This window comes from Onthophagus taurus, chromosome 11 (genome assembly GCF_036711975.1).
Source record: "Onthophagus taurus isolate NC chromosome 11, IU_Otau_3.0, whole genome shotgun sequence".
In the NCBI taxonomy this organism is placed as follows: domain Eukaryota; kingdom Metazoa; phylum Arthropoda; class Insecta; order Coleoptera; family Scarabaeidae; genus Onthophagus; species Onthophagus taurus.
The window spans coordinates 2797241-2822451 of NC_091976.1; the positions used below are offsets into that span (position 1 = coordinate 2797241).

The 25211-nt window shown below is 33.7% G+C and overlaps 2 protein-coding genes and 2 long non-coding RNA genes across 4 annotated transcripts in view; 1 reads left to right on the forward strand and 3 right to left on the reverse strand.

The window, feature by feature from the left end:
- The window catches only part of LOC111416286 (uncharacterized), a 228921-nt gene that overhangs the window by 105888 nt on the left and 97822 nt on the right, over nt 1-25211 (reverse strand). The window lies entirely within an intron of this gene.
- LOC111418285 (venom acid phosphatase Acph-1-like) lies at nt 14229-16787 on the reverse strand. Its single transcript, XM_071199824.1, has 2 exons — nt 14808-16787; nt 14229-14756 (listed from the first exon to the last, which is right to left on the reverse strand). Exons 1-2 carry the CDS (start codon nt 15696-15698, stop codon nt 14610-14612), a joined length of 1038 nt encoding a protein of 345 aa, XP_071055925.1. The 5' UTR covers nt 15699-16787; the 3' UTR covers nt 14229-14609.
- LOC139431718 (uncharacterized) lies at nt 20860-21382 on the forward strand. The gene is made up of 3 exons (XR_011641790.1): nt 20860-21042; nt 21093-21259; nt 21312-21382. It is a non-coding gene; the product is annotated as an uncharacterized lncRNA (long non-coding RNA).
- LOC139431716 (uncharacterized) lies at nt 23143-24975 on the reverse strand. Its single transcript, XM_071199823.1, has one exon. The coding sequence runs from the start codon at nt 24973-24975 to the stop codon at nt 23767-23769; it is 1209 nt and encodes a 402-aa protein (XP_071055924.1). The 3' UTR covers nt 23143-23766.

Consider the following 25211-nt stretch of genomic DNA (forward strand, 5'->3'; position numbering starts at 1 on the left):
TCGCGTGCGCCAATTGTCGCCAAAGGTGTATATCGGTTAGTTAGAGTTTATTTATATTGACAAAAATTTATGAAAGTTATTTTTAAACATTTTATTATCAACTAAACATAACTACATTCCTAAAATTAAAAAAAAATAAAAAATATGAATCATTGACACTGTGGAGAAAGCATTATTCATAGCATTCGGCACACTGAGTTCTTTGATGCTCTTGGCAGACATGTTTATTGCAAATTATGCAAGTTACTCTGCTTGATATGTTTCTTGATCTGGGGCAGATGTAACATCTCTTTTTGGTTTTTGGGTCTCCTGGTGTAGGTGGCTCAACGACAGTTTCTTCATCGAAGTGGCTATGCAATCTCTTTCTAATATTTCGTAGAATGTGTGAATCATTCATCCGTTCTAGTTGGTACGGTTCTGCTAGTTCTCGACCTAACTTCTTCAGAAAATTTCTTCTGTTCAAGGGGTTGCCATTATTTGTAGAGTTATATATAACAAGAGCATTTATGGCACAAACATTAATTAGATGGAAAAAAACTACCATAGGCCATCTTCTGGTCCTTCGCCCAACATTATACGTGGAACAAAGTTTATCGTTGGTGTCCACACCACCTTTCGTCATATTATAAAACGTTAATACCTCAGACTTCTGTGCATTTTCTGACTCTTTATCATTAATCAATCATTTATAAATTAATCATGTATCAATAATCTTCTCATTAATATCACCGGAATCAGATATCATCATCATTAAACCTGGTGGTGCCCCATTCATAAGTTCGTCTTTTTTGCGCTTTCTAGGAAAAACTAAAGTGGGTGGTATGTAGTTTCCCGAGGCACTGAAGCAGCATACCGCAGTTACAAGCTGGCCCCGTTCAGCGGAGACAACTTTTCCGACAGCCCTTTTTCCTTTCGTACTAATCGCTTTTGGTATCCGATTTGGCACGGTTTGACCAGTTTCATCCATATTAAAAACAGATGATGGTGGGAAATTATATTTTTCAAAAATTGTCATTAGATTATCAAAGCATCTGTTTACTTGCACTTCGTTGAATCCCATTATCCGCCCCACGCTTGTTTTCTGAGGAATCCGCAAATTAAGATTGTGCCTTTTCCTGAAACTTCGAGACCATTCCTTCCCTGCCAATCCTTTCTCCTTGTTGAAGTGGTGGTTTAGATTATTCCTTTCTGCAAACTCGAATCCCAAACTTTGCAAGGACTTGAACGTTGGCCCATAAAATCTTAGACTTAACTGCCTGCAATGTTCCGCTAACTCTTCTTCTTGTTGTCGGTGAAAGATGGATGTGAAACATCCAAGCTTTGACGCACCACATCCTTTCTTAAGCCTTTTTCTTAAAGTGGATTCGTCAATTTTCAATTCCTTTGCAATTTGTCTGTTTGAAATACCCTCCTCTCTTCTTTGTCTTGCTACCATTAGCATGTCCTCTGTGCAATTTTTTCGCTCCGTTTTTCTTTTGTAGACTCTGAAAAGTATCAAAAACTCAGCGTCTAAGGCTCGGCTTAACCGGTGATCACTTATTTTCTAATAAAAATAGGAGACCACATGCGGACTTATGCCCCCACTTCCTAGAGGACTCTTGCCCCAAGTATCCAAACCATTTGCTTATAATGACACGCCCAAACCACCAAACATAACACCGATTGTAACCTATAAGTTTATAGTAAGAAGCATGCGTTTTCAATAAAAAAATTACTGATTAAGGTTATTACTTTCTTTTTACATGTAAACGTAATCTCTACAAGGGCTAATTTTACATCAGATATAAGAAAAATCGTACTTACCTCATGGTTCTCCAACAAGCTATCTAGCTAATTTATAATCTTAATGTATCTTCTTGTCTTCATTTGATTCTGGTTTTCTTTTAAGTGTGTCCAAACCATTTTCAGTTTCTGATCTTGAAGCTGCATAGTTAAAAGCCAATCATCTTCATTTATTCGAATGGTCATCACGTCCATTCCGGCAGTGTCACATCTTTCGGTGGATCATTCGGATCTCTACTGAGTGCATCCACATGTGCCATCCTTGTTCCAAGGCTATATTCGATATCAAAGTCGTATTCCTGCAATCTTTTTACTTGATTATGGCTCTTAATGAGTTGCAATCAGTAATCACTCGAAATTTCTTTCCCAGCAAATACATGCGGATCCCAAGATTCCACTATAGCAAGAGCTTCTAGCTCGTAACTATGGTACTTTTGTTCGATAGGTGATGTTTGATGGCTATAGTAAGATACGTGGAAAAAGTTGTTCCAGGGATAGGACCAGGTTGTATTAAAACGGCAATTTTCTTATTTCACCAATATTTCGCTTTATATTAAAGCTTCCTCAAGGGTGAGGTTACAACTGCATACAAAATCAAAGTTAGATTAATTTAAAAACAACAAATAAAACTTTTTAAATTAATCTAATTTTGATTTTGTATGCAGTTGTAACCTCACCCTTGAGGAAGCTTTAATATAAAGCGAAATATTGGTGAAATAAGAAAATTGCCGTTTTAATACAACCTGGTCCTATCCCTGGAACAACTTTTTCCACGTATATAACGGGATCGAACAAATTCTCCTGCTTGAATAGTAAGATACCACACATAACGGTTCATCGCCCTTCTTCTGAAAAAGTATACCTCCTAGGCCCGTTTTGCAAGCGTCGCTATGGATTTCTAGTTCTTCTTAAGGATCATATAACGCAAGTATGGGTCGTTTGCAAAATCAACCATTGTTTTGCCGCAAACAATAGAGTTTAAACTTTCGTTTGCATTCTTCGAAGAAGATCTTCTCTTCTTAGGTCTTTATATATCGGTTGAACAGCGTCGAATACTTGCATTGTCATAGCAGGTTTATGATTACTTCAAGAGCACCAGGAATCTTGGCCTTCGGGACATCTGTCATGCTGAGGATTCTCATCTGTCGAGATTTTATGGAACAATGTAGCATATATTTCCCTGCGCTTATTATCTACTGAATTAGTGTTTCGACGTATAGCAAGTCCATAATAAACACTCACTTCGTCAATCAACTTTCCAGTTAACTTGCCTCGAGCACTAATATTTTTAACTTTTTCTTCAAATTGCGCAATCTTGTTCCCATCCTTTTTTTGCACATGTCCTATGCATTCTTTTTTAATCACCGTACGTCTTACTATCACCATCTCGAATGTAGTAAGCGTATCGAACATTATATGTAGATTCAGAACGGACGAACATTTCAACTATAGCGTCGGCTTCCATTTTTCCTGGACTTCCGCTATGATTTGCTTGACAGTTGTTTTCGTGTAAATTTTTCCACTTCGAATTTAGTCGTGTCTTGCTGATGCTTTTTTCCCATTATTCGCATTGTTTGCAGTATTTCGAGTTTACGTAAATGTCAACTACTTTTCCTGTAAACCATCCGATCAAACTAAACTAATTAAATTACCGCTTTATTTTTCGTCGGAACATATGAACGCAATGCTACATCGCCTTCGTAGAAGCCAAACAATGAGCGCAAACTGGACGCGCAGGACTTTTCAGGAACTCACGTGGAACAAATGTTTTATTTGAGCGTACTGTTCCAAAAAATGTAGTTTTCTGCCTCGTCAATGTACGCGCCACATCCAACGTGGAGAAAAATTGTTAGCATAAATTGTGCGGCCTATATTCACATATCTTTCCACTAATTGATACACAACATTCTGCCTTTGATTTACCTCACGCTCTTGACCAGGCAACTTCCAGAGTTGCCTATAAATTATTCCTTTGAGGGGCTAAATGATTTCGAATGGCACAGCCGCCATACTTTTATTGCGTACTTGGCTGGCTTAGATGGAATGTATTGTGTAAACCATGTCCGGCCTCTAAATATATGGGAATAATTGCTCGTCCACGGTCCGCGAATCGTGCAGGATGTAAGCTGCCGCCAAATTGGCCTGCAACATTTGCCAAACATCTTGAATAGCAGCAGTTTTACTGTTGATTAATCGCTCCCGTCGCATATTTGCGTTATCAAAGCGAATGAATTTTTTGATGAGCATAAATCGATCGTATGATAATGCGGCTTTGTATATTGGAGCATGGGTTGGGCCATACAGTTCCTTAGCAGGCTCGTTATTCGATTTAGACAGCACAGCATACAAAACGATAGCCAAAAATGCAATATGGTGTAGGGATCATATGTGTCTTTCATTGGCCCTGGACGAATGCGGGTATTCGGTTGTGAAACGTGCAACACATAGAGTAGCTTCTAATTCATGTTCGTCGTGGTCACTTTCAAAGTCCATGTTTCTTCTGGCATCTTGTACATAAAAATTCTTTTTCTTCTTTATTTCCTCTCTTTTCTTTAGTATTTTATTAATATGTGATTTTGTTATTTCTGCTGTCCTACACTCCAGTTCGGGTTTTTCTAAAGTTAAATCTTCTTTACCCAATAACCTTTCTTGTAAATTTTTATTTGTTACTCCTAAAACTATTCTGTCTCTGATCAACGAATCTCTTTGATCACCAAATTCACACGATACTGCAAACTTTTTTAATACCATTACGAAATGATCAAAACTCTTCATTTCATCTTGCTTTTTATTAAAAAATTTAATTTAAATCTTTCGTATATAACGTTCTTCTTTGGGTTCATATAATCCTCAAAAGCTTTCATTACCTTTTCGTACTTTTTTCTGTCTTCATCACTTAAATTAAATGTGTTGTGGATGTCTATGGCTTCCTCTCCGATAATATTTAAGAGAATCGCAACTGTTAGTGTTTAATCGCTGATTCGTTTATTCTTTGTTTTTGTGATAGAATTAAACTCTTGAAATTTATTTTACTAAATTTTAATATAATTTTGACAATGTTACATTGCTTAAGGCATACAGCCGAATATATCCGGTTTTACCAAATTCATCTTATAAATAACACGAACCGAACGTCGTACTTCAACCACATGTTACGATTCGGAAAACAACAAAAAAATATAAATTCAAATTAGGAAAATCATTTAAACGGAATAACAAACATTATAACAACAATTATAAATGCCTTAACAGCAACCTTCACTTCATCTTCTTTCTTATTTTTTCCTGTTGCTAACATATATATTTCCGAATTTTGTTTGAACATCTTAAAAGTTTGGCTCAAATTTCCTTCTAAACTTAGAGAATTCGGTATCTTCGCGCTTTCCATTATGACCCACGCGGACTTAACCTCATTTTTATGCCTCGTTAATCAAAACTAATTGGGACCCAAGGTGGTTCGGATTATCAAATGTTGCTGCTAAATAGTTGAAAACACAAGTATTGGATACAAAAGAAAACATCTTCATACTGGAACTTAAAATCAATATATTTATGTAAACACAAAACTAAAACTCATAGTTTTTAATTAGGTTTATTTAACAGTATGAAGATAATCGACAATTTTTTTTTAACTGTTGTTGCAACCCTTTTCTCTGCTGCGAGATTCCGGATTCGTTTTAACACTAACAATTGCGCTGAATTTGGTTGTATCTGTTTCTCAAACCATTTCATGGCAGTTTAAAGTGAGGTAAATGCGTCTGAATGTGAAGGCCTTCATCGTTGTCATCGTCACTGCTATCCATGGCCGTTTAGCCCCGTATACAATTCTGTGTGATAACAGTATCCAGTTTCTGCACAGCAGATTGTCCATTGTTTGAATCCAAATCGAATTGGTTTTCCTGTGATGAATTGCTTGAAAAAATGATGACCATAGTCTCGAACCATTTGAGATACCGTTGGTTCATTAGCTCCATTAATGAATTTATTTTGAAAGCTGGATCTGCTGTCTTATTAGTCAGGAGCTCGAAATTATCAATAAAATGAAGATACCTTTTTATTTCTAAATATCTATTTCTAGAAAAACATTTTCTTAGCACTTCACGGCATAAATTTTCATCTTCACACTAATACATTTGCTCTTGTGATAATGAATGGTATCCAGGAAGCAATAAAAATCCCACAAATTTTCGCAAACAATCTGTTGAAAAGGCAAAACCATGTTTGTTATTTTGAGCGGCGTATGTAACACTTTGTTTGACTATATAAGTCATTATTTCTTCATCAAATAGTGTTTCAATAACCTCAACAGGTGACTTTGCTGTCCGTGAATGCTTTATTTGTGACCAAACTGTCTCAGTCATCATTATTTTCAATGTTGTCTTCATCCACTTGCTGTTCAATCCCATGGATGGATTTATCGTTGGAACGGCAACATCTGGCGAAATGGTTTGGTTTTCCGCTTTTTTTACATATCTGCCCATATGCTGGACATTTTTTCTCGTGTTTGTAACCTTTTACAGATCTTATCTTTTTTATTTTGCTTCCAACCACTAGTTGACTTTGATCCTTGTTTTCGATTGTTACTTTTATTGTTGTTTTTGCCCCTCGAATTCGTATCTGACGAGCTGTTTCTTAACGATTGATGAATTTTCTTAATTTCTCCCACTTGAGTACTATTTTCTTCTAAATTCTTTATATGTACTTCTGTTAATTCCGCTGCTTTGCATATTTCTATTGCTGTCTTTAAGGTTAGATCAGTTTTTCTCAACAATCTGTCTTTTACCCTTTTATCGACTATTCCACAAACTATTTTGTCTGCAATGAGGTCATCTTTTAAGTTTCCATAATCGCAATTAACGACTAATTTTCTTAGATCCGCCAGAAATGAATCAAAGGACTCACCCATTATTTGAATTCTACTGTTGAATTTATTATTCCTTTATGGTATGAAATATGCATCTAGTTTTCTTATTATTTTCTCCTTATCTTTCTTATCATCAGCAGAAACTTCTAATGATTTCAAGACATCTCTTGCTTCTTGTCCTATACAGTGTAGAAACGCCGCCGCGCACACCGCTTTTTCTTTGTTCGCACACCCAGTTATGTCGGGTTTATAATGCGAGAGTGCGTTACGTACAGAGAAATTTGACATTTGTTTAAGAATACTTATATTATTGGGCACTTGATTACTTATGTCTTTAATCAATACAACTAAAAATGAAATACATCTCTCTCTTAATTCAACTTCTTTTTTAAGCGGAAGGCCACTATCCCGCATTTTCTTCATTTGTACTTCAAATAAATGTCCAAGATAACAATTTTTATCAACAAAGTCATCAATTTTATCTTCAAATAGCCTGTACTTTATATGAGAAGTAGTTACCTTATTTACATATGAATTCAATAAATTAACTAAATCTTCTAATAATTTCGTAGGGTACGCATTATTAGCTTCAAAACTTTTATTTACCATATTTAAATCATGCGACACTGGTTTAATAAAACACACAAAAGCATAATTTTGCTCATCAGAATACATTTGGTATAGCAATTCAGCTGTATAGCACTTTTCATTATAGCGACAAACTTCAAAATGGCTTTTTAATTCGAGCCATTGGTTATATACTTGGTACACAGCTAAACTAACTGATAACCATCGGGTATCACATGCTTGGGGTATTTTTAATGGCTCCTTGCCATTAATTGCAATATAAGCATTTTTGTATTTTTCTTTTCTAAGGTGTGATTTTGAAAACCAGTCGTAAGTTTCATGAATTAAAAACTCTAAATTACGAGGCAATTTTTTTAACGCAGCAACTGCAACTAATTGCAGCAAATGACAAACGCATTTGATTAGTATCAAGTCAGGACACAAATTCTTTAATTTAGTGAAGACACCTTTATTAATTCCAGTCATGACTGCCGCATTATCAGTCCCTAAACCCTGAAAATTTTCTAGTGGTAGCTTAAACTTTTTAACTAATCTTAATAAACAAGTTGTGATGCATTCGGCATCATATTTTTCTAATTCTCCTAGTTCTAAAACTGTACTAACAATGCTGCTGGTGTTAACATCAAAAAAAATTATAGCACAACCCAAATACTTTTCATCAAATTTTTCCATGCCGATCTTAGTACACTTATTCCCATGATTTTAAAACTAATTTAACGCATTCCAAGATATTAAATTTTGTCCATTTTGTTGTTTGTCCATTGGCTCAAAAAGGTAACGGGTAACTCAAGCTTTCTTATTAAATTGCCAGTAAACTCCCAAGCTCTCTTTATTGACTTTTTCTGTTTTAAATACTCTAGGATTGGCAGAGTGATAAACAAACATAGGTTTTAATTTCATATCTCTAGAAGAATATGCACGAAGAAGAAGTGTTACCCTATCTTTTATTGGTTTATGATCTGGAAGGCGCGACGTTACCTGTGTGACCGAATTCGATTTTAAAATGTTCACCACACTTTTTTTAAATCAATCACACCAACCGTTACTAGCTTTAAAGTTTTTTAAGTCAAAAAACTCTCAATGCTTTTTCACAAATAAATGCACCAGGATAGAGGCTTCACTCTCATCTCTTTGTCTTTAAATAAATCAGTAGTAAACTTTTCATTTCGCAAATCAAATCTCTACTTTTAACGATATTTATAGAGTTTTCCGCTTTTGTTTTCATAATGATCTCTTTATGTTTTATTATAATTGAAATAGTAGACGAAGAATGCCCATATTCATTTACTAAGTCCATATGTTTAACTCCCTCAGAATGCTTTTTAATTATTTCTTGTTTTTCTTTAATACTTATTTTTTTCTTAATTTCTGCCCCATAATGTCCATATAAACTATTATTTTTAAACTACACAATAATAATTTGAAAAACACTTAATAGGTGAAAACTTATTGGATGATGCGCAAAAAGGTATATTTTCCAATACACATTACGCATTCTTGTAAGTCGAATTATAATCTTCGATTCTAAACTCTCGTAAGTCGGTGGCCTACTGTACCTGGTTGTTGCTTTAATTTCCTGTTGAAAATTTCAATCTTTTGTTCTTCAGACAGCGACGACAATTTTATGTGATTACTTTCAAAATGGCGTTTTACGTTAAAACTACCTGAAACAACAGTTTTGTTACAATTAACACATACAACTTCTTCATCTTTTTCTATGACCCCGAATTTGTGAAAGCACTTATGTTGTATTTGTGGCGATATATAGGTAACATTTTTTTTACCTTCTATCTGAAGTTTTAGGTCTACGTCGCCAGTATTAATTCTGAAATGAATTAAGTCTTCAAACACTCCTTCGTTTTGTACTTTGCCTGTTAATGGTAAGACATGAATTCCACAAAATATTATGATTGATATGATTTGACATCTATAGGAGCTTCCTCCATGAAGGATTTTGCAGCTTTGACTGCTGCCAAATGCCATCGACTTGCAATATGGTTCTTACCATATTCATGCATATGCTTATATCGAATAAAAGGGCGTACAGCGAAAGAACCTTGGACTCCCTGAACCGAAGTAGAAGGAAACATCACATAGTATAAACACAAAGCTCCCTTTAAGTGCTTTGAATATACCAGCCATGGTGAATATTTCTCAAGCCAATTGTACTGAAATTTTATATACGCCTCATATATTGTATTCGTTAATTGTGATATCACCTAAACCATGAAATGGTTCAGCATTTGCCTGTGACATAACCCTAGTTTTTTATACAAGTAATAAGGAAGATGCAAGCATTAACATCTGCACCCGTATCTGTCTTACATTTCAGCGTTTTATTTTTGTCAGGTATAAAAACATCTACACACATCTTAATAGTATTTATTTCATTGCTTATACTAGAAATGTAAAAATGCCCTTCATCGTGTTTATCATTTTCATTATTGCCGTTATCCTCATCTATTTATATTAAGTTGTTTTGATCTACACATTCTCGAAAAATGATTCATTGTTATTACATTGTTTATTTTGAAACAATGTATTTTTGAAACAACAAACATTTTGATTATCCAAAGGTTTTTATGCGGATTTCTTTTATTTAATTTATTATCTGTTTAGTAGTCTTTTTTATAACCACTACCAGATGCTGACTTACCCAGGTCCTCTAACTCCATTAGTTCCTTTGTTTATGCCCGCTATTGTCTGCTCACCCAAGCCATCTGGCATGTGCGTTTCTGTCGCCTCCACTGCCTTATAAATATTGATCGCTTTCTCCAAGGTCAATTTTCCTTCTCTAAGAAGTCGATTTCTTACTGTTGAATCGAAGACTGCACAAACGATTGTGTCCTTGATTAAATCTTCCTTTAGATTTCCAAACTCGCAGTTTTTCACAATTTTCCTTAGTTCAGCCACCTACGCTTCAATTTTCTCACATTTGTGTTGTATTCTTGTATTGAACTTATGACGCAAATCTTGTCCTAGATTTACTACCACTCATCCTGGTTTATCTAAATTATCCAAGGATGGATCCTGACCATAGTAAACGTGGAAAGACTAAATTTTTTTAATATTTGCCATGACCTTTTCTATTAGCGGGTTACTTTTATATAATCTATCAGAATTTTCTCATATTTTACTGTTATCTACAAAATTTAAGCAACCTAAAAGTGTTGAAAATCGATTGTAACTCATCATATTGTTATGCATTAATAACTGGAAATATAATGGATCTTTCTTTCAATAAGATTCTATTTTTGGGTATTTTACAATACCCATAAACATTATGAACCCAAGAAATTTTTTTATTTCATCTTTGTCAGTATCTCTCCATCTATTCATTCGACTAGAACGGGTAAAAAGCTTGCTGTTAATTAACTGACTTGCGTATCGATTTGTTTCGTCAAGCTGCATATTCACCATACATCCACGTTTGAGCACTTTTCCATTCTTTGTTCCGTTGGATATTTTTATTCTTCTTATTTATGGTATTAATTGCTAATTCTTCGTTGTTTCTCACACATTCTAAATATTTGTTTGTTACTTCAGCATTTCTTCCCATTTCTATCGCTTCAGTTAATTTAATATTCTGTGTGGTTAACGTTTTTTCTTGTAATTTATAACCTGTTTTGTTGAGCATAATATAAAGAAGCCTCTAGCCAAGTACCCCATCGTGAGAGTAACGGTAGATGTGGACACATTTCTCTATACAATGAAATTCTTTGAGGAGCTTTTAAAAAAATTTTTTTGCTGGAGCTAATTAATTTATCTACATCTGGAAATTCTTCCCTAATGAACTCACAATCGTTGAATGTTGCGTACAACGCATGTTGCATGAAGTATATTTGAATATGTAACTTTTAATATTTATCCAGCTTTTAACATGTAAGCAGCAGAATCACTAACAAATAATACAAACTTATTGTAGTAGTTGTAGAATGTATGTTGGAATACATTAGCTAAAACATCATTAATTATTTTAGCAATTACTTCACCACTTATTATCGATGAATTTAGTTGCCAGTAAGTACGGTTTAACAATATCAGAAGGATGCAGTATTCCAGCAACAACATTTATAACGCATCGACCTACAACGTCCATAGTTTCATCAGCACTGACCTAAAAATAATTATTCGTACCTTTTTATACATTTCACGCAAAGTGGATTCATCAAATAAACCATTAATAATATATTTAATAATAGCTCTTTCACTGACTCCCCCTTTATTACCTATTGCCAGGCCCGCGCCAAGCCTAATCAGCGCTGTCGTGCACATATTTAATGAGCGCCTTTATTAAATAAACAATATTTACATAAGATAATATAACTTTAACATAAAATAGTTCGATCACGAGTAGTCCACGTGTTAACAAAAAATTAATAGAAAATACGTATATTGAAATGAATCTTACAAAAACTGAGCTTTTCTGGCTTTGTTTTTAGCAAATTGCCCTATTATTAAATATATATCTAATTTTTGTAAAATGTCACTCTCAATAGATATGATTGCAAGATTTGCCAATCTATCTTGTCCCATAGTAGACCGCAGATAATTTTTAATTACTTTTAATTTTGAAAATGATCTCTCTACTGTAGCAACTGAGACTGGAATTGTTAACAAAATCTATAGAACAATACATATAAATATGTTTCTTGGCATTTAAAGCTTGCATCAACAACTAAAGAAGATGCAACTTTTTTACTGTCCGTGAGCATACCGTTGAACCCCCAAATAATGGACAAAAAAATCAAACTTCATCAAATAAAGAGACATAATAGGATAGTCTTGGTATTGCAAGGATTTGCAATGTTGATATTTTGCCATGCGTAGGACAATAATGATGGTAAATCTTTTGGCATTTTTTCACCATACATTGTTTTTCGCGCTTCTGACGCTCTTATACGAAGGGCAGACTCGTTATTTAAAAGCCGTTGTGTTTTGATGACGAATATTATTAAAATTCACCACTTAATGAACAACGAATCAATACATCTTCGTGTTCAGAAGGCTTTTTATAGGTGGATCCTTGGAATTTCGAATTACATTCGGAGCAATGACCAAATACTTTTAAATAATATAATCCATTCGGAGCCACTTTTGCCTTTTTAAAAATCAAACGACATGGCAAATTAGTAAGACTTCCCAAAATCCCTTGTACATTGTGTCGGTCCAACCACATTGCAAAATAGTATATAAGCGCGACGTGTTCTTCTTGTCATTGTATGAAATATTCATCGGTTTAATTTTCTCCCATGATTCATAATCCATTTTTATAAGAAATGAAATAGTCTGTGTTCATTTACATCGTTTGAAATTTCTGATGAATCCGCAGACAAAGAACTGGCACTGATATACTCTTCCATGCAAACAGATGATGGAAATAGTTTATCATAAATGTGTCTATTTTGAGACACAATTAGATAGACATTTTTAAAATTCTTCCAACTCTTATCCAAATTCGAACCGGACAAAATCTTTTCAGTTTACGGCAGGGTAGGCACCTCTATTCAAGTAGCGCCGTCGTGCGATGCACGACCTTGCACATATAGTCGGCGCGGGCCGGCCTATTGCTTTCATGTTGAAAACGTAATTTTCATATGATTTATTAAATCTTTTCTTCCGGTTACTGAGTTCAAAATGAATATCGGCTTCATCAACTAAATTTGGAAAATCATGAATAATTGGCGTTTTAAAAGTTGAAGACTTTTAAAACGCCAATTATCATGAATTTCACTATGTGTTCCGTCATACCATAGCTTTGCTGGCCCCTCAAGCTTGGAAAAAGCATTAAACAATAGATTATCCACATCCCATCCAAAAATATTAGCAGTTGTTTCCAAGTTCTTCACCCATTGTAATGCCGTTAATGAGTTAACAACATCGGGGTGAATTTAGGTAGTACGACGCCATCCACATTACCTCTATGACCCATTTGTCTTGTATCATATCTGTTTTCCTCTCTCCCTTTTTCTAATAAAACCCTATCTCGTTTTATTACATCCTTCTCTCTCTCTAAAATGTCTTTTATTTCTCTTGCCTCTCAGAAGATCGATTAATATGTAAACTCCTGAAATAATAAAAATATGAGTAATGGGTTAGCCATTTTTTCTTTTTACGTAGGTAACAGTTTCTTTTTCTGGATTCCCATAGTCGACTTCTGGAGTGTTTTCTATTTTTATACGAGTCCACAGATCTTTTATGTCCTAGCTAAAATAGCTATTGATTTCTCCAGATTCATCATATAAAATTGAATAATTAAAGGGCAGGGTGGTTATGATGAAGAATAATTTATTGAATTCGGTGCTACATTATGTTTCGATTTTTTTTAAATCGTCATCAGGCACGATTGTAACTGACTAGTTTGGGGTAGCATTTCGCAGGTGAAGAATCAAAAGGGGTCGTCATAAAAAATTATTTTTCATTACATCTGTTTAGCGAGCAAGTTGAAAGTTAAAGTTAATATAAAGGCCAAATAAGAATAAATAGGAGAACAAAAACAATCTTAAATGAAAGTGAAAAATACAAGCTTAAATCAAATCAATAATAAAACGTGAAATCCCTTTAAATAAATAAAATTAATTTAAATTAAAAAATTAGTAATGAATTCTATCTCTTTTCAACACGCAAGCCAAAAAGGCAAAAACGCAAAAAACAAAAGGAAATTCCTACTAACATAGCAGAAGTAGACTATGTAGCGAAAATGCATTTGGTCTACGTTGTAAACAGTTTAGAGGTATACACGTCAAACTCTAAAAAATCAAACGAAAATAGCATGTTCTCTTTGTAGTGAAATTTTAAATAGTGACACAGTGAATGAAGACGAGTTAAACATAGGTTGTGATTTTTGTGATAAATGGTATCATAAAAAATGTAGGAGTTTCCATAATTTACCTTGTGATATCATTGTAACCAAAGAGTATAAATGTAATTTATATTAAGCTGTAAATTGAAGGTTTTTTCAAAACCAGTATATTATAAAAAAAAGATTTTGAGATAAAGTTCCTCGATAATATTTAATTTATCTATTTCTTATGACATTACAATAAATCGTTCATTTAGTAGACTTACTAGAAAACTAGTGTAAAAATGGTCGAAAACCGGTTAAAATTACACTTTTTAAACATTTATTAATAAGTACTATTTAAATTAATGTTATAACACAAATGTTCTAAATTATTTATTAAACCCTAAATATTGTCATTCAAAAACTGAATAGTATTTAAACATTTTTTCTGTGTTATACTTGCCCTTATAGTTAATTTTCTTGCTAATTGGTCGAAACAGGCGCATTGACCCTATTTTGTGGTAAAGTTAATGTTTTTGTATAATTTATCAAATATAACAATAAGTACATATCTATAAAAATAATAACTTTTTAACCTGTACACAAAGCATCTAAGTTAGCTGGATCTAAAGCTTTGGAGTATAATCGGACGAAAACTTCTAATGGACAATAGATTCCACAATTTGGAATGAAAAGAGGTTGAGGCTCCAAATCATCATCATTATTTTCATGTAAAAACTAAAAATATGAACATTAGCAAAATTACTTAAAAAATGTTATATTTGTTACCTTCAAAAAATAAATTCCAAGATACTTATGAACTTCAATAATAATATGAGCTCCATAATTGATAGCATGGGGAACGAAATTGTCCAAGTAAGACAAAACTGCGCCAACGTTAAGGTCGTGTCCTGAATATAAATAAATTTTTCGATTTTTTGCTTCATTCTCGCCATTTATAGTCGAATAAGTATTATTAATAACTTTCGACATCAAGAATCCACCAGCTAAAATCTTTAAATCGCTTGACCCTGTATATAATTTCCAACCATGCTTTGTTAGTTCTGTTAAAATTTCCGGATAAACCGTTTGAGCCCAAGCTGGTGTTTCCAAACCGGCTTCTTCCTCCGATTTTAATGTTGACCATAAATGTCCAGCTACGGTGTAAAGATTTCCAGTCAAACCGGAATTCTCTATTAAATATGGAAGTAAATGCTTATATTTTTGAATTATCGGATCAGAGTCGAGATTTTTGTAATTCTCTTCCATTAATACGTTCATATTTGGACAAGCATAAATAGGAAGAAATAAATTGTTTTCATTCATTGGTAAGTAATCGTAAGGAATCGGTTCCCAAAGCAAATCTTTATTCCAAATTAATTCTTCAGATGGAGGATATAAACCTGCTAAAACTGATTCTATACTTGCTCTACATCTTGGTACATTCGAAGATATTCCATATAAAACATCCGGAGTATAAACATCTCCGAGAAGATTGTTGTATTTTTTACGAAGATATCTTCCAATATTGTAAGCTCTTAATTTTCCATTATTCGTTAAATGAGCAATTCGGAATGGATAAAAATCATCTTCTGTGTATGGATCTTTTGGATACAATGAGTCAGGAGTTCTATCACCATGCCGAAAAATCTTTAATAAAAATGTAACTTTTATAATCATAGCTGTTTTTTCATCAACTAAGATTTCACACACAATTTCTTGACTTCTGTTTTAAAAAGCACACAATATCTGTTGATGTTTGGAATCGCAGAAAAAAAACTTTCTACGTACGGTTAAGCATCAAACTAGTTAACTAGAATAAGGCACGTTATGCACCTTAGGCACAGTTAAATAGTGAAGAAAGTGTTTAGTAATGTTTGCTTTTGCGTGTGAATTAATTTTTAAGATGCAAGCATCAAGCAATAATTTATTTATAGTTAGATAAACTATTATTGAATGAATCCCACGGATAAAATTGTCAAAAATTTAATTAAGTCAACTTTAAACACACAATTATACCTATGAGAGTGTTCTTAACTCAAAAAATGGACTTCCTTTTTTTAGCTGTAACCAGATGATATGGATTTCTTCCATATTATAATTTGGAAATTTTTGTTATCAAATGATTTGAATAAGACATTTAAATAACATACAATATTATCATTATACAAAGTAATCCCAATTCATAATAAGTAATACTTACAACGTGTACCAGTTTTAATGTAGACTCTATACTAGCAAAATTGGATATATCATTAGCAAATGTAAATGCAAAAAATGAAACAAAGAAAATAAAGAAAGTTTTCATTTTTTCGACAAATAGAAACTCCAACGATATTTAAAAGATTCGCCTTTTTATATGAATTTTTAATTGCCTTTATCAGGACGTTCGATATTATTGGTGTAATTAAAATTTTTTATTTCTTATATCTCGACATTTTACAACAGTATAACTCCAATTTAGAGATTTGGATATCAATAAATTGTTTGTTAAATTATTTCTTATCAGTAATAAGGAAATGCTTTTATTTCAAAGAATAGTAAAGAGTAGTAAAATAATTATATTTTCAAGAACAACAACCCAATTCTATTAAGCGAATTTTATTTGTCCTTTAATTTTATATTTAACCACAACTTATCCAAATGTTTAACGTACGCTAAAATTCTAACATACAATTATTTATTACTTAATCCTAAATTCTAAAACTAAAAATTCATAAATAATTAACTAACATTACTTACCTTAACAAAATAATTAATTAACTTTGCCTAATGGTGCATTTCGAACAACCTCTTTGGATTAGATGTGATTGTATTGGTGATAAGTATGGTGTTCTATTTTATACAATTAGACAGAAATTTAGGAGTTTCTGCAACACATTAGAAACTCGTCTATTTCTATTAAAAATAACACCGTTGGTAGAAACTAAATATTTTTAATTGATTACAATATAATCCAAATGACTATTTATTTTAAAATAACGTAAAACAACAATAATTGCTTAGCAACTTATGGGAATTGATGTAAAATTATTACAATTTGACGGTCAAATCAAAATTTTCATAAACTATGATTGATGCCGTATTTAGTAAAAAAATCAGAACCCAAAATGCCTTTAAAATTTTGCGAAAAATCATTTAAAACAAAGAATTCGTGTTGAATTTTTGTATTACCTATTAAAAGGAAAATGTCTGCTGATCCTAGCGATAAAGTGGAACCCGATATTCCTTTTATCTCTATGCATTTCTTTTTGTTATTAACGTAATCTGAATCCGACGTACAAGACATAAAGATAACGCTAATTGAAGCTCCAATATCAGGTAATAATTTTAATTTGTTGTTTTTGAAATTAACCGTTATAAACTTTGCACTTTATAATTTTAGGATTTTATCATCAATCACCTTTAGGACCGAAATAATTGATTTTCTTCCTCATTTACTTTTGAATTAATATTATTTAATTCTTGTGCAGTATAAACACTTCTACTATTATTGTTCGAGTTGTTGAAATGTTCGCGACCTCGTTGTGTTTCTCGAAAATTATTAAAATTACTGCCGCGATTTCTGAAACTATTCTGTCTGAAATTATTTCTACCTCTGAAACTACTAAACCTATTAGATTGGTTTTGATGTGTACTGGTATTATTGTCATTATTTTGATAAGTTCTAAAGTTGGATGGTGAATTAATGATACAGTTGTGCAGATGAAGAACCTTTTTTAGAGCTTTCCTCATCCTTCGCACCAGCAATCGCGTCCTTTAAAGTAAAATAATTCCTAGCCTTAACTATTGTCGTTAAATCATAATTTCGTAATCTCCATTTGAGCCATAAACGCACAAAGCAAGTTGGCCGAATAACGTCAAGTGAACGTGGAACTCTGGTAACGATGGCGCTCGCAATCGATGGGCAATGCTGCGCGTGGGTCTTCGTAGTCCCATGCGTCAAATTCACGTCAAAATGGCACAACGATCGGCTGAGGACGTAGCGCGGATACTTCGCCAACGACCAATAATTTCATATTTTGGAGGCGAAGACAGTAATGCAGAAATCGATGGTGTTGAAGGGGCCGACAGTGATGTTAGTGCAATTATTGTTTCAGATGAACAATCGGAAAAAGACGAAAGTGAAGTTGAGGATGAGCCAGAGACTACAGAAGGAAGTAGACGCCGAAAATTTGTTGGCGGGAAGGATATAGGTGTCTCACCACACGAGGTCTGGTAAAATCTGCAAACAGACATCTGACCTAAGATATTGGGCGGCCAGATAGTGTGGGGTTGAGGTAAAAAAAAATACCCTGACACACTAAAAACCCCTATCCTCGTCTAAGGGTGCGTTTTCGTTGGAGCTGCGATAAACAATACTAGCAAAACAACGAAATTGTTGTCATAGTTTTATATACAGTTGTTTATATTGGGGCGACGCGTTGGCACACGCTTTACAGCCGACTAACGATAAGAGCGACGCTAATTGTATTCCTTATTTTCTTTCCTATTATCAGGTATGGTCGGCATGGATGTCGACTGTTTAATTAGTGAAATTTTTGTTAGATCTCCCTTGTGGGACCAAAAAGATCAAAATCACCACAACAGATTTGTTCTGACAAATCATTTTCAATTCATTTTGCGCAGCTCTTATCGCTACTCTCATTGTTGCTCTTATCGTTTATCGCAACTCTCGTTCCAATATAAACACCTGCATATATTTAAAGCTATGACAACAATTTCGTTGTTTTGCTGGTATCGTCGCTATTATCGTTTATCGCAGCTCCAACGTAAACACACCCTTACTCTGGAAACTACCCATAGCCCATTACTTCGAAGAATATTTAAAAAAACATATTTCCATATTTTTTTAATGCTTAAAACATTATGACGTTTGAAGTTGTCAGTCAAATATAGTTGATTGTCAGTATTTCTAGTAGAAAAAGATAATTTTCATGCATTTCTAAACATTAATAATACTTTGAAAGTGTTCGTAAGTGTTTAATTTATTAGTGGATATTAGGGTTTTAGTTTCTTAAGTTGGTTATTTTGAAAAAGTTTTATGTTGGTTACATTGTCATAACCGTTGACGTTGATGTAACCGTTAAAAACCATAATATGGCAATCAATGGCAATAAGATGTATTGAGGTGTGGTCGTGGTTTTGTACGAAAATACTTGTAACGTATACAAATAATTCAATAAAGATTCAAATTCAGTTCATATTTGTGGTCTATAACGTGGCCGACAGGCAACGCAATTCTACTATCAACATAACATTTTTGGTCCTTCGAGCCGCATTTTTTGAGACGACCTTAACGACGTGGAAGTGGCAAGAGAGGTTAAGGGCGTAGAGCACGTGAAATACGAACTTGAGAAAGGAAAAGTAAGTAAGTCTCCTCTTTATTCCTTGATTTCCTGTGATTAACTCGATTTCAAACGTTTATTGATGAATTTACGAACGATAAAGTCGATCAATTGGAAGTTAGATTAGAAAGAATAACTGTTTTTTTATCGGATTATTCTACTCAATTTATTAATTCTATCAAAGATATCAGAATACAAGATGGTATTATGATTTCGTTCGACGTGACTAACCTTTATTCTAATGTCCCCATAGACATTACCTTAGATATAACATCAAAACTTTTTAAAAACTTTTGCAAAAATAAAATTACAACTATTCTTCGATCATCTTAATACAATCTTAAAACACATTGTCAATCAAAACTACCGTTCTTTTAATGAAGATTTTTATTTTGTTTCTGAGGGATTGCCTATGGGAATGCCACTGTCAGGTATTTTAGCTGATATTTTTTTGAATCACATTGAAAATACTATTATCATGAATAATATTAACCCTTACTTTAAATATGTTACTAAATGGCTACGTTACGTCGACGATGTATTTTGTTTATGGACGGGAAGTGATGAAGATTTAATATGTTTTCTTGATTATCTTAACAATTTACATAACAATTTGAATTTTACCCTCGAAATCGAGAAAAATAAACAATTAAATTTTTTAGATTTAAGTCTACATAGAAATAATAACAACTCCATAGATTTTAATATTTACAGAAAGCCTTCAGCAATACCAACCACAATACCCTACGATTCTGAACACCCCTTAACCCATAAGCTAGCTAACTTCCGTTTTCTTTTTAATAGAGTTTTTAATTATCCCCTTTCCGAAACTAATAGATTAACTGAAATAAACTACATTTATACGTTAGCACACAATAATAATTTCCCTAAATATATCATAGATAAACTTTTTTATAAAATTCAACAACAAAGAGACCCCCTCCACACTAACAGTAAAATTAACACTATTTATAAACCTATAACATACAATCACATCACTTCCCGGGCCCGTCATATCTTTTCTAAATACAATGTTTCCCTTGCTTACTCTAATAGTAATACCATCATGAATCTTCTTTCTAATCATAAACCTAAAAATGTTGATATTTTAAAAGAGAGCGGTGTGTATTCGATTGGATGCTCTAATTGTAATGCCATATATGTTGGCCAAACGGGACGTGCGCTTGGGGCACGTGTTCGCGAGCATAAAAATAAAACTAATTCCAACATATACAAACATCATATTGGAACAGGACATAACATCAATTACAAAGATATTAAACTTTTGCACAAATGTAATAAAAGTCAAAAACTTGATCTTCTTGAGATTCTTGAAATTATTAAACATAAAAATAATAATGAATTTGTCCTTCTTAATGATCAACTTCAATTAACTCAAAAACCAATTTTTTCATTTTTAAAGATTTTGAACTTAAATGCTGATTCCCCCCCCCCCCCCTCTCTCTCTCTCTCTCTCTTTCGCGAACACGTTTCCCGACCCACGCTTCCTTCTCCGTTAGTCGTTTAAGTCGTTTTAGTCTCTTCTCTTCTGGTTCCTCCACCGCATCGCTGCGTGACTTCTAACATATTTTCTAAATTCGTCTTAATGTTTTTTGGCCTTTTTCTAAGTTAGAAGTCTCGCAGCCTATGCCACGTCGGTTTATCTTCGTATCATCGTAAGTTTTCTCATAATTTATTATATTTGTTAGTAATTATTTATTTTTAGATTTAACCTCTTATTTGGTTACCGGTCCTCAACCATTTTTATCCCGTTTGACCTTCAAAATTTTATTACGCATAATTTTTTAAAAAAATTTTCAACATGTTCATATCTTTAATATTTTTCTATAACGAATTTTTTCTCGCTTGTGTACATCTCTAAAAATTTTGACTGTAAGTTTTATATGTTAACATTTTCGTTTTTCTATTTTTTAAAAATTTGTAGTTTCGACTGAAGATGAGGTAACACCTCGAAACTAGTATCGAAGTAAAATAACAATAAATTTGCAAGTAAGAGGTTCCTATTTTTGTTTTTTATTAAATTTAATTACCTTGCAACATGGATAATCACAATATACATTATATCTAAGTGTTTAAGTAGTTTTTTTTTTAGACAAATTTCATAGTTTGTTTTGGATGTAACTGGGAGCAATTTTATTTTATGTTACTTACTGAACTATGGATTTACTGCAATATTTTTTTAATATAATTAAGATTTTCATTTGTTACATTATATAAAAATATTCAAATATAACATGTTTTTATAAATCCCCCCAAAAAAAATACAGTTTTTTTTGTTAATCCCACACGGTCTGTAAAGGCCCCAGACGCTCCGACTTATCCGACGACTTGCCTGCGCAGTTCCGGTTTGCGCAGGCAAGTCCTAGTAATTTTTCGCGATTCAGGCGGCCTGTGCAGGCGGATGACCTGGCCTGTGCTAAATCCGTCTTGTTTGATATTTTTATAAAACTGTGCAGGCAAGTTCGTACGTGTGTAGGCAGGCTCAGTCCGTTACCTCAGTTTTTGTCGTAAAGTAACTAGTTAAAATACTTAACTTAACCTATAAAGTGAACATACTTAGTTTTCTTTACGTAAATTTACAAAATGGATACCAGAAGTATGTCAAAAGACTTTTTATTGAGTTTCATCGAACATTACAAAAACTTTCCATGTCTTTGGAAAGTGAAATCCAAAGAATATAGTGATAAACATAAAAAATCTGCGGCATACGATGTGTTGGTCAACAAAATGCAGGAAGTAGATCCAAACGCCACAAGAGAAAGTGTAGTAAAAAAAAATAAATAACCTGCGCAGTGCATACAGAAAGGAAATGAAAAAGGTAATAGCCAGTAAACGTAGCGGTGCTGGTAAGGATGAAGTATATATTCCTAATCTTTGGTATTACGAATATTTAACATTCCTCGCCGATCAAGAGGTTCCAAGATCTTCCTGCAGTAATGTTGATACACCACTAGAAGATTCAGAAGATATATCTGAGGTTAGTGTTAAACAATTATTTGTTAATAATAAAAAGTACAGATCAGTTTCTATGTATTTTATTTACAAATAAAAACATCATATATTATGTAGATGTAAAGTAATACTTATACATGCATAAGTTTGGTTTTCTTACCAACAGATTTTATTCTAACATTGAATAATTTTATTCTGCCACTCCACTGCACCTTCATTATTAAAATAAGAAACAAAGATTTCACGAACCCGTTTTGGATCTGCCGCTGGATTTCGATTCATACTAGTTTGCAAATTCATAAAACATCTTGTATCTATATTATCTAAATCTTCCGTTCGTATATAATCATTTGAACACTTTCTTCTTAAGTAATTGTGTAAAACACAGCAGCAAGCAACAACAGTATCGGTGTTATGTAATTGTAAAGGTATGGCTGTATGAAATATGCGAAATCTGGCAGCTAAAATGCCAAAAACATTTTCAATAATTCGTCGCGCTCGTGATAGCCGATAGTTATATATTTTAGATTCTTTGTTTAATTGAATGCCTCGCGCGAACAACGTTGTGTTACGGTATTTTTTTTTACCATCCTTTTTCCTAGCTTTCCTAGTTAATCCTTTGTTTATGTAAAATGTAAGGTATCCTTTGGTGATTGATTGATTTGAGATTTGAGTTGAGGTTACTTCTTCTTCTTCTTCTTCTGTTTCCAGGTTGGGTGTTGGAGTTCGAACTTTTGTTCATATCATACTCCAGTATCCAGGTTTATTATGTTGTTTACCCTCTTCTATATTCAATTGTTTCTTCAGCTCCTTTATGCCCCGTGGATTAGTTTATGGGAAAATATCAAAATACATCAAAATACAAGACAAACATATACAGATTATTCTTCTGCGAGCCAGAGGCCTAGTGACTCGACTTATGGGTGTTTTGGAAGGCCCTCGGATTCATTTTGGTGATAAAGGATTCAGGTACATGTGTTTGAGATCGGGAATAATTACTTGTGAAATCATACAGTTATCACAGTATTTTTCCTATCTCTATCTGTATTACTAATCTATTTTGGAACAATATTCCAATACATCAGCATGATGCATTGTTTGTTCTCAAAAATCTATAGATATACAATTTAATAAATGTATTGCTGATTATCACAGTCATTATTATATTCCTATCACATTTTATCACAGATTTTCCTTTTCTTTATCACAGTTGAATTCCTGATTGAGTTACAAATTCATATAACAGCAAGTAAATATCGAATGATGCTTGTGCCAATAGGGTTCTTAAATTGGTTGGGAGATGAGATTTCAAGTCAATCAGACTTTTAATTAAATTGATTCTTTGTCTTTCATATTTATTGCATTCAAAAAAGATATGATCAAAATCCCCTTCCTTCCCGCATGTGCAGAAAGGATCGTCTCTAAGTTTAATTTTGTGTAAGTATTCCGGTGAAAGGGATGGATTTTTGAATGGATGGTTGTATCTTTGCGTAGTTGATACCTTTCAGTTTAGATGTTGTTTTCCATTCACTCTCCCATTCCTGTTGTATGTTTCTTTGCAGAATTCGGAATATGTCTTCTCCGGGGATTTCGATGTCAATAATTTCATCTCCGTGACCCATTGCTGCCAGTTGATCCGCCTTTTCGTTACCCTTGATCCCTGTATGTCCAGGAATCCATGCCAAGTGGATTTCGAGGCCTCTTGTATGTGCTCTGTGTAACAATTCAATTATTTCTAAAACATACGGGTGCGTGCGAGTCTTGAAACTAAATTCTTTTATAGCTTCGACTGTGCTGAGGGAGTCCGTCAAAATAGCTGCCTTCGTAATTCCTCTCTCCAGACACACTCTGATCGCTAATGATACGGCGAAAGCCTCTGCCCCAAAGATGGATAGCTGTTCGGGGACATGTATATGTTCTTCTAATGCCATCGTAGGAGAATAAATACCACAAGCAACACTCTCACCTCTCTCCTTCCGAATGGAGCCATCTGTATAAAACTGGTGGGATGCCGACCACTCTTCTTTCACGTAATTTTCCACCTCTGCTCTTATTATGTTATTTTGTTCAGTGCATGTTCCCTTGCGTGACATAGCGCCAGGAATTCTTTTGACGATTGGACGCCATTGTCTTGTCTCGTATACCAAAGAGTGCACCCCAAGGTCTCGATCCTTATAGATATAGTCTATGTATGGTCTTATGTTCTTGTATATCCCAATGATGAGAGGAGCCCTTGATCCTTGTAAATTTTCATAGGTTATAATCAGTTTATTTATTTTGTCGTTCCACATGCCACCAACCCTGGACACACTTCTCACTGCAAATCTAGTCCCCAATAATTTGGCTCTAGTTTCCAACGACGTCTCCCCAGCTTCGATCGTCAATGCGTTTGTAGGTGAAGATCTTAAGGCTCCCAGTATCAGCCGATATGCCTGATAAGCTATTCTCTGGAGTGACGACATCGTGACCACAGGTAAGGGCATCATAATCCATAGCCCATATTCCAATCTAGATCGGATAATGGCCTTGTATAACGTACTCAAAATGAGTGGGTCTCCACCCCACTTTGTCGATGCAAGAGACCTCATGAGATTTACTCCGCCTATACATACCTTCAGTACATGGTTTACGTGCATTTTCCAGCTGAGTTTAGTGTTCAGATGGAACCCCAGATATTTAACATTCTCGGAGTATTGGATTTCTTGTTGGTGATAGTGTAGTATGGGACGATCTATACTTCTTTTCCTCGTGAAAAGCATAGCTTGTTTTTGTGTGTGATATGTCAAGTTTTCGATGTTCTAAAAATTCTCGCAATGAGTCCAGTGCACTATTTATTGTCACTGCTGCATCATCCTCATCATCAAAGTCTGAA

What these genes read in the sequence shown, in the direction of transcription:
- LOC111418285 (XM_071199824.1), bottom strand. Translation starts at nt 15,698, where the DNA reads ATGATTATAAAAGTTACATTTTTATTAAAGATTTTTCGGCATGGTGAT. An exon ending in TTGGAATTTATTTTTTGAAG is followed by an intron (nt 14,757 to 14,807) that starts GTAACAAATATA and finishes TCATATTTTTAG; the next exon opens with TTTTTACATGAAAATAATGA.
- LOC139431716 (XM_071199823.1), bottom strand. Translation starts at nt 24,975, where the DNA reads ATGCACGTAAACCATGTACTGAAGGTATGTATAGGCGGAGTAAATCTC.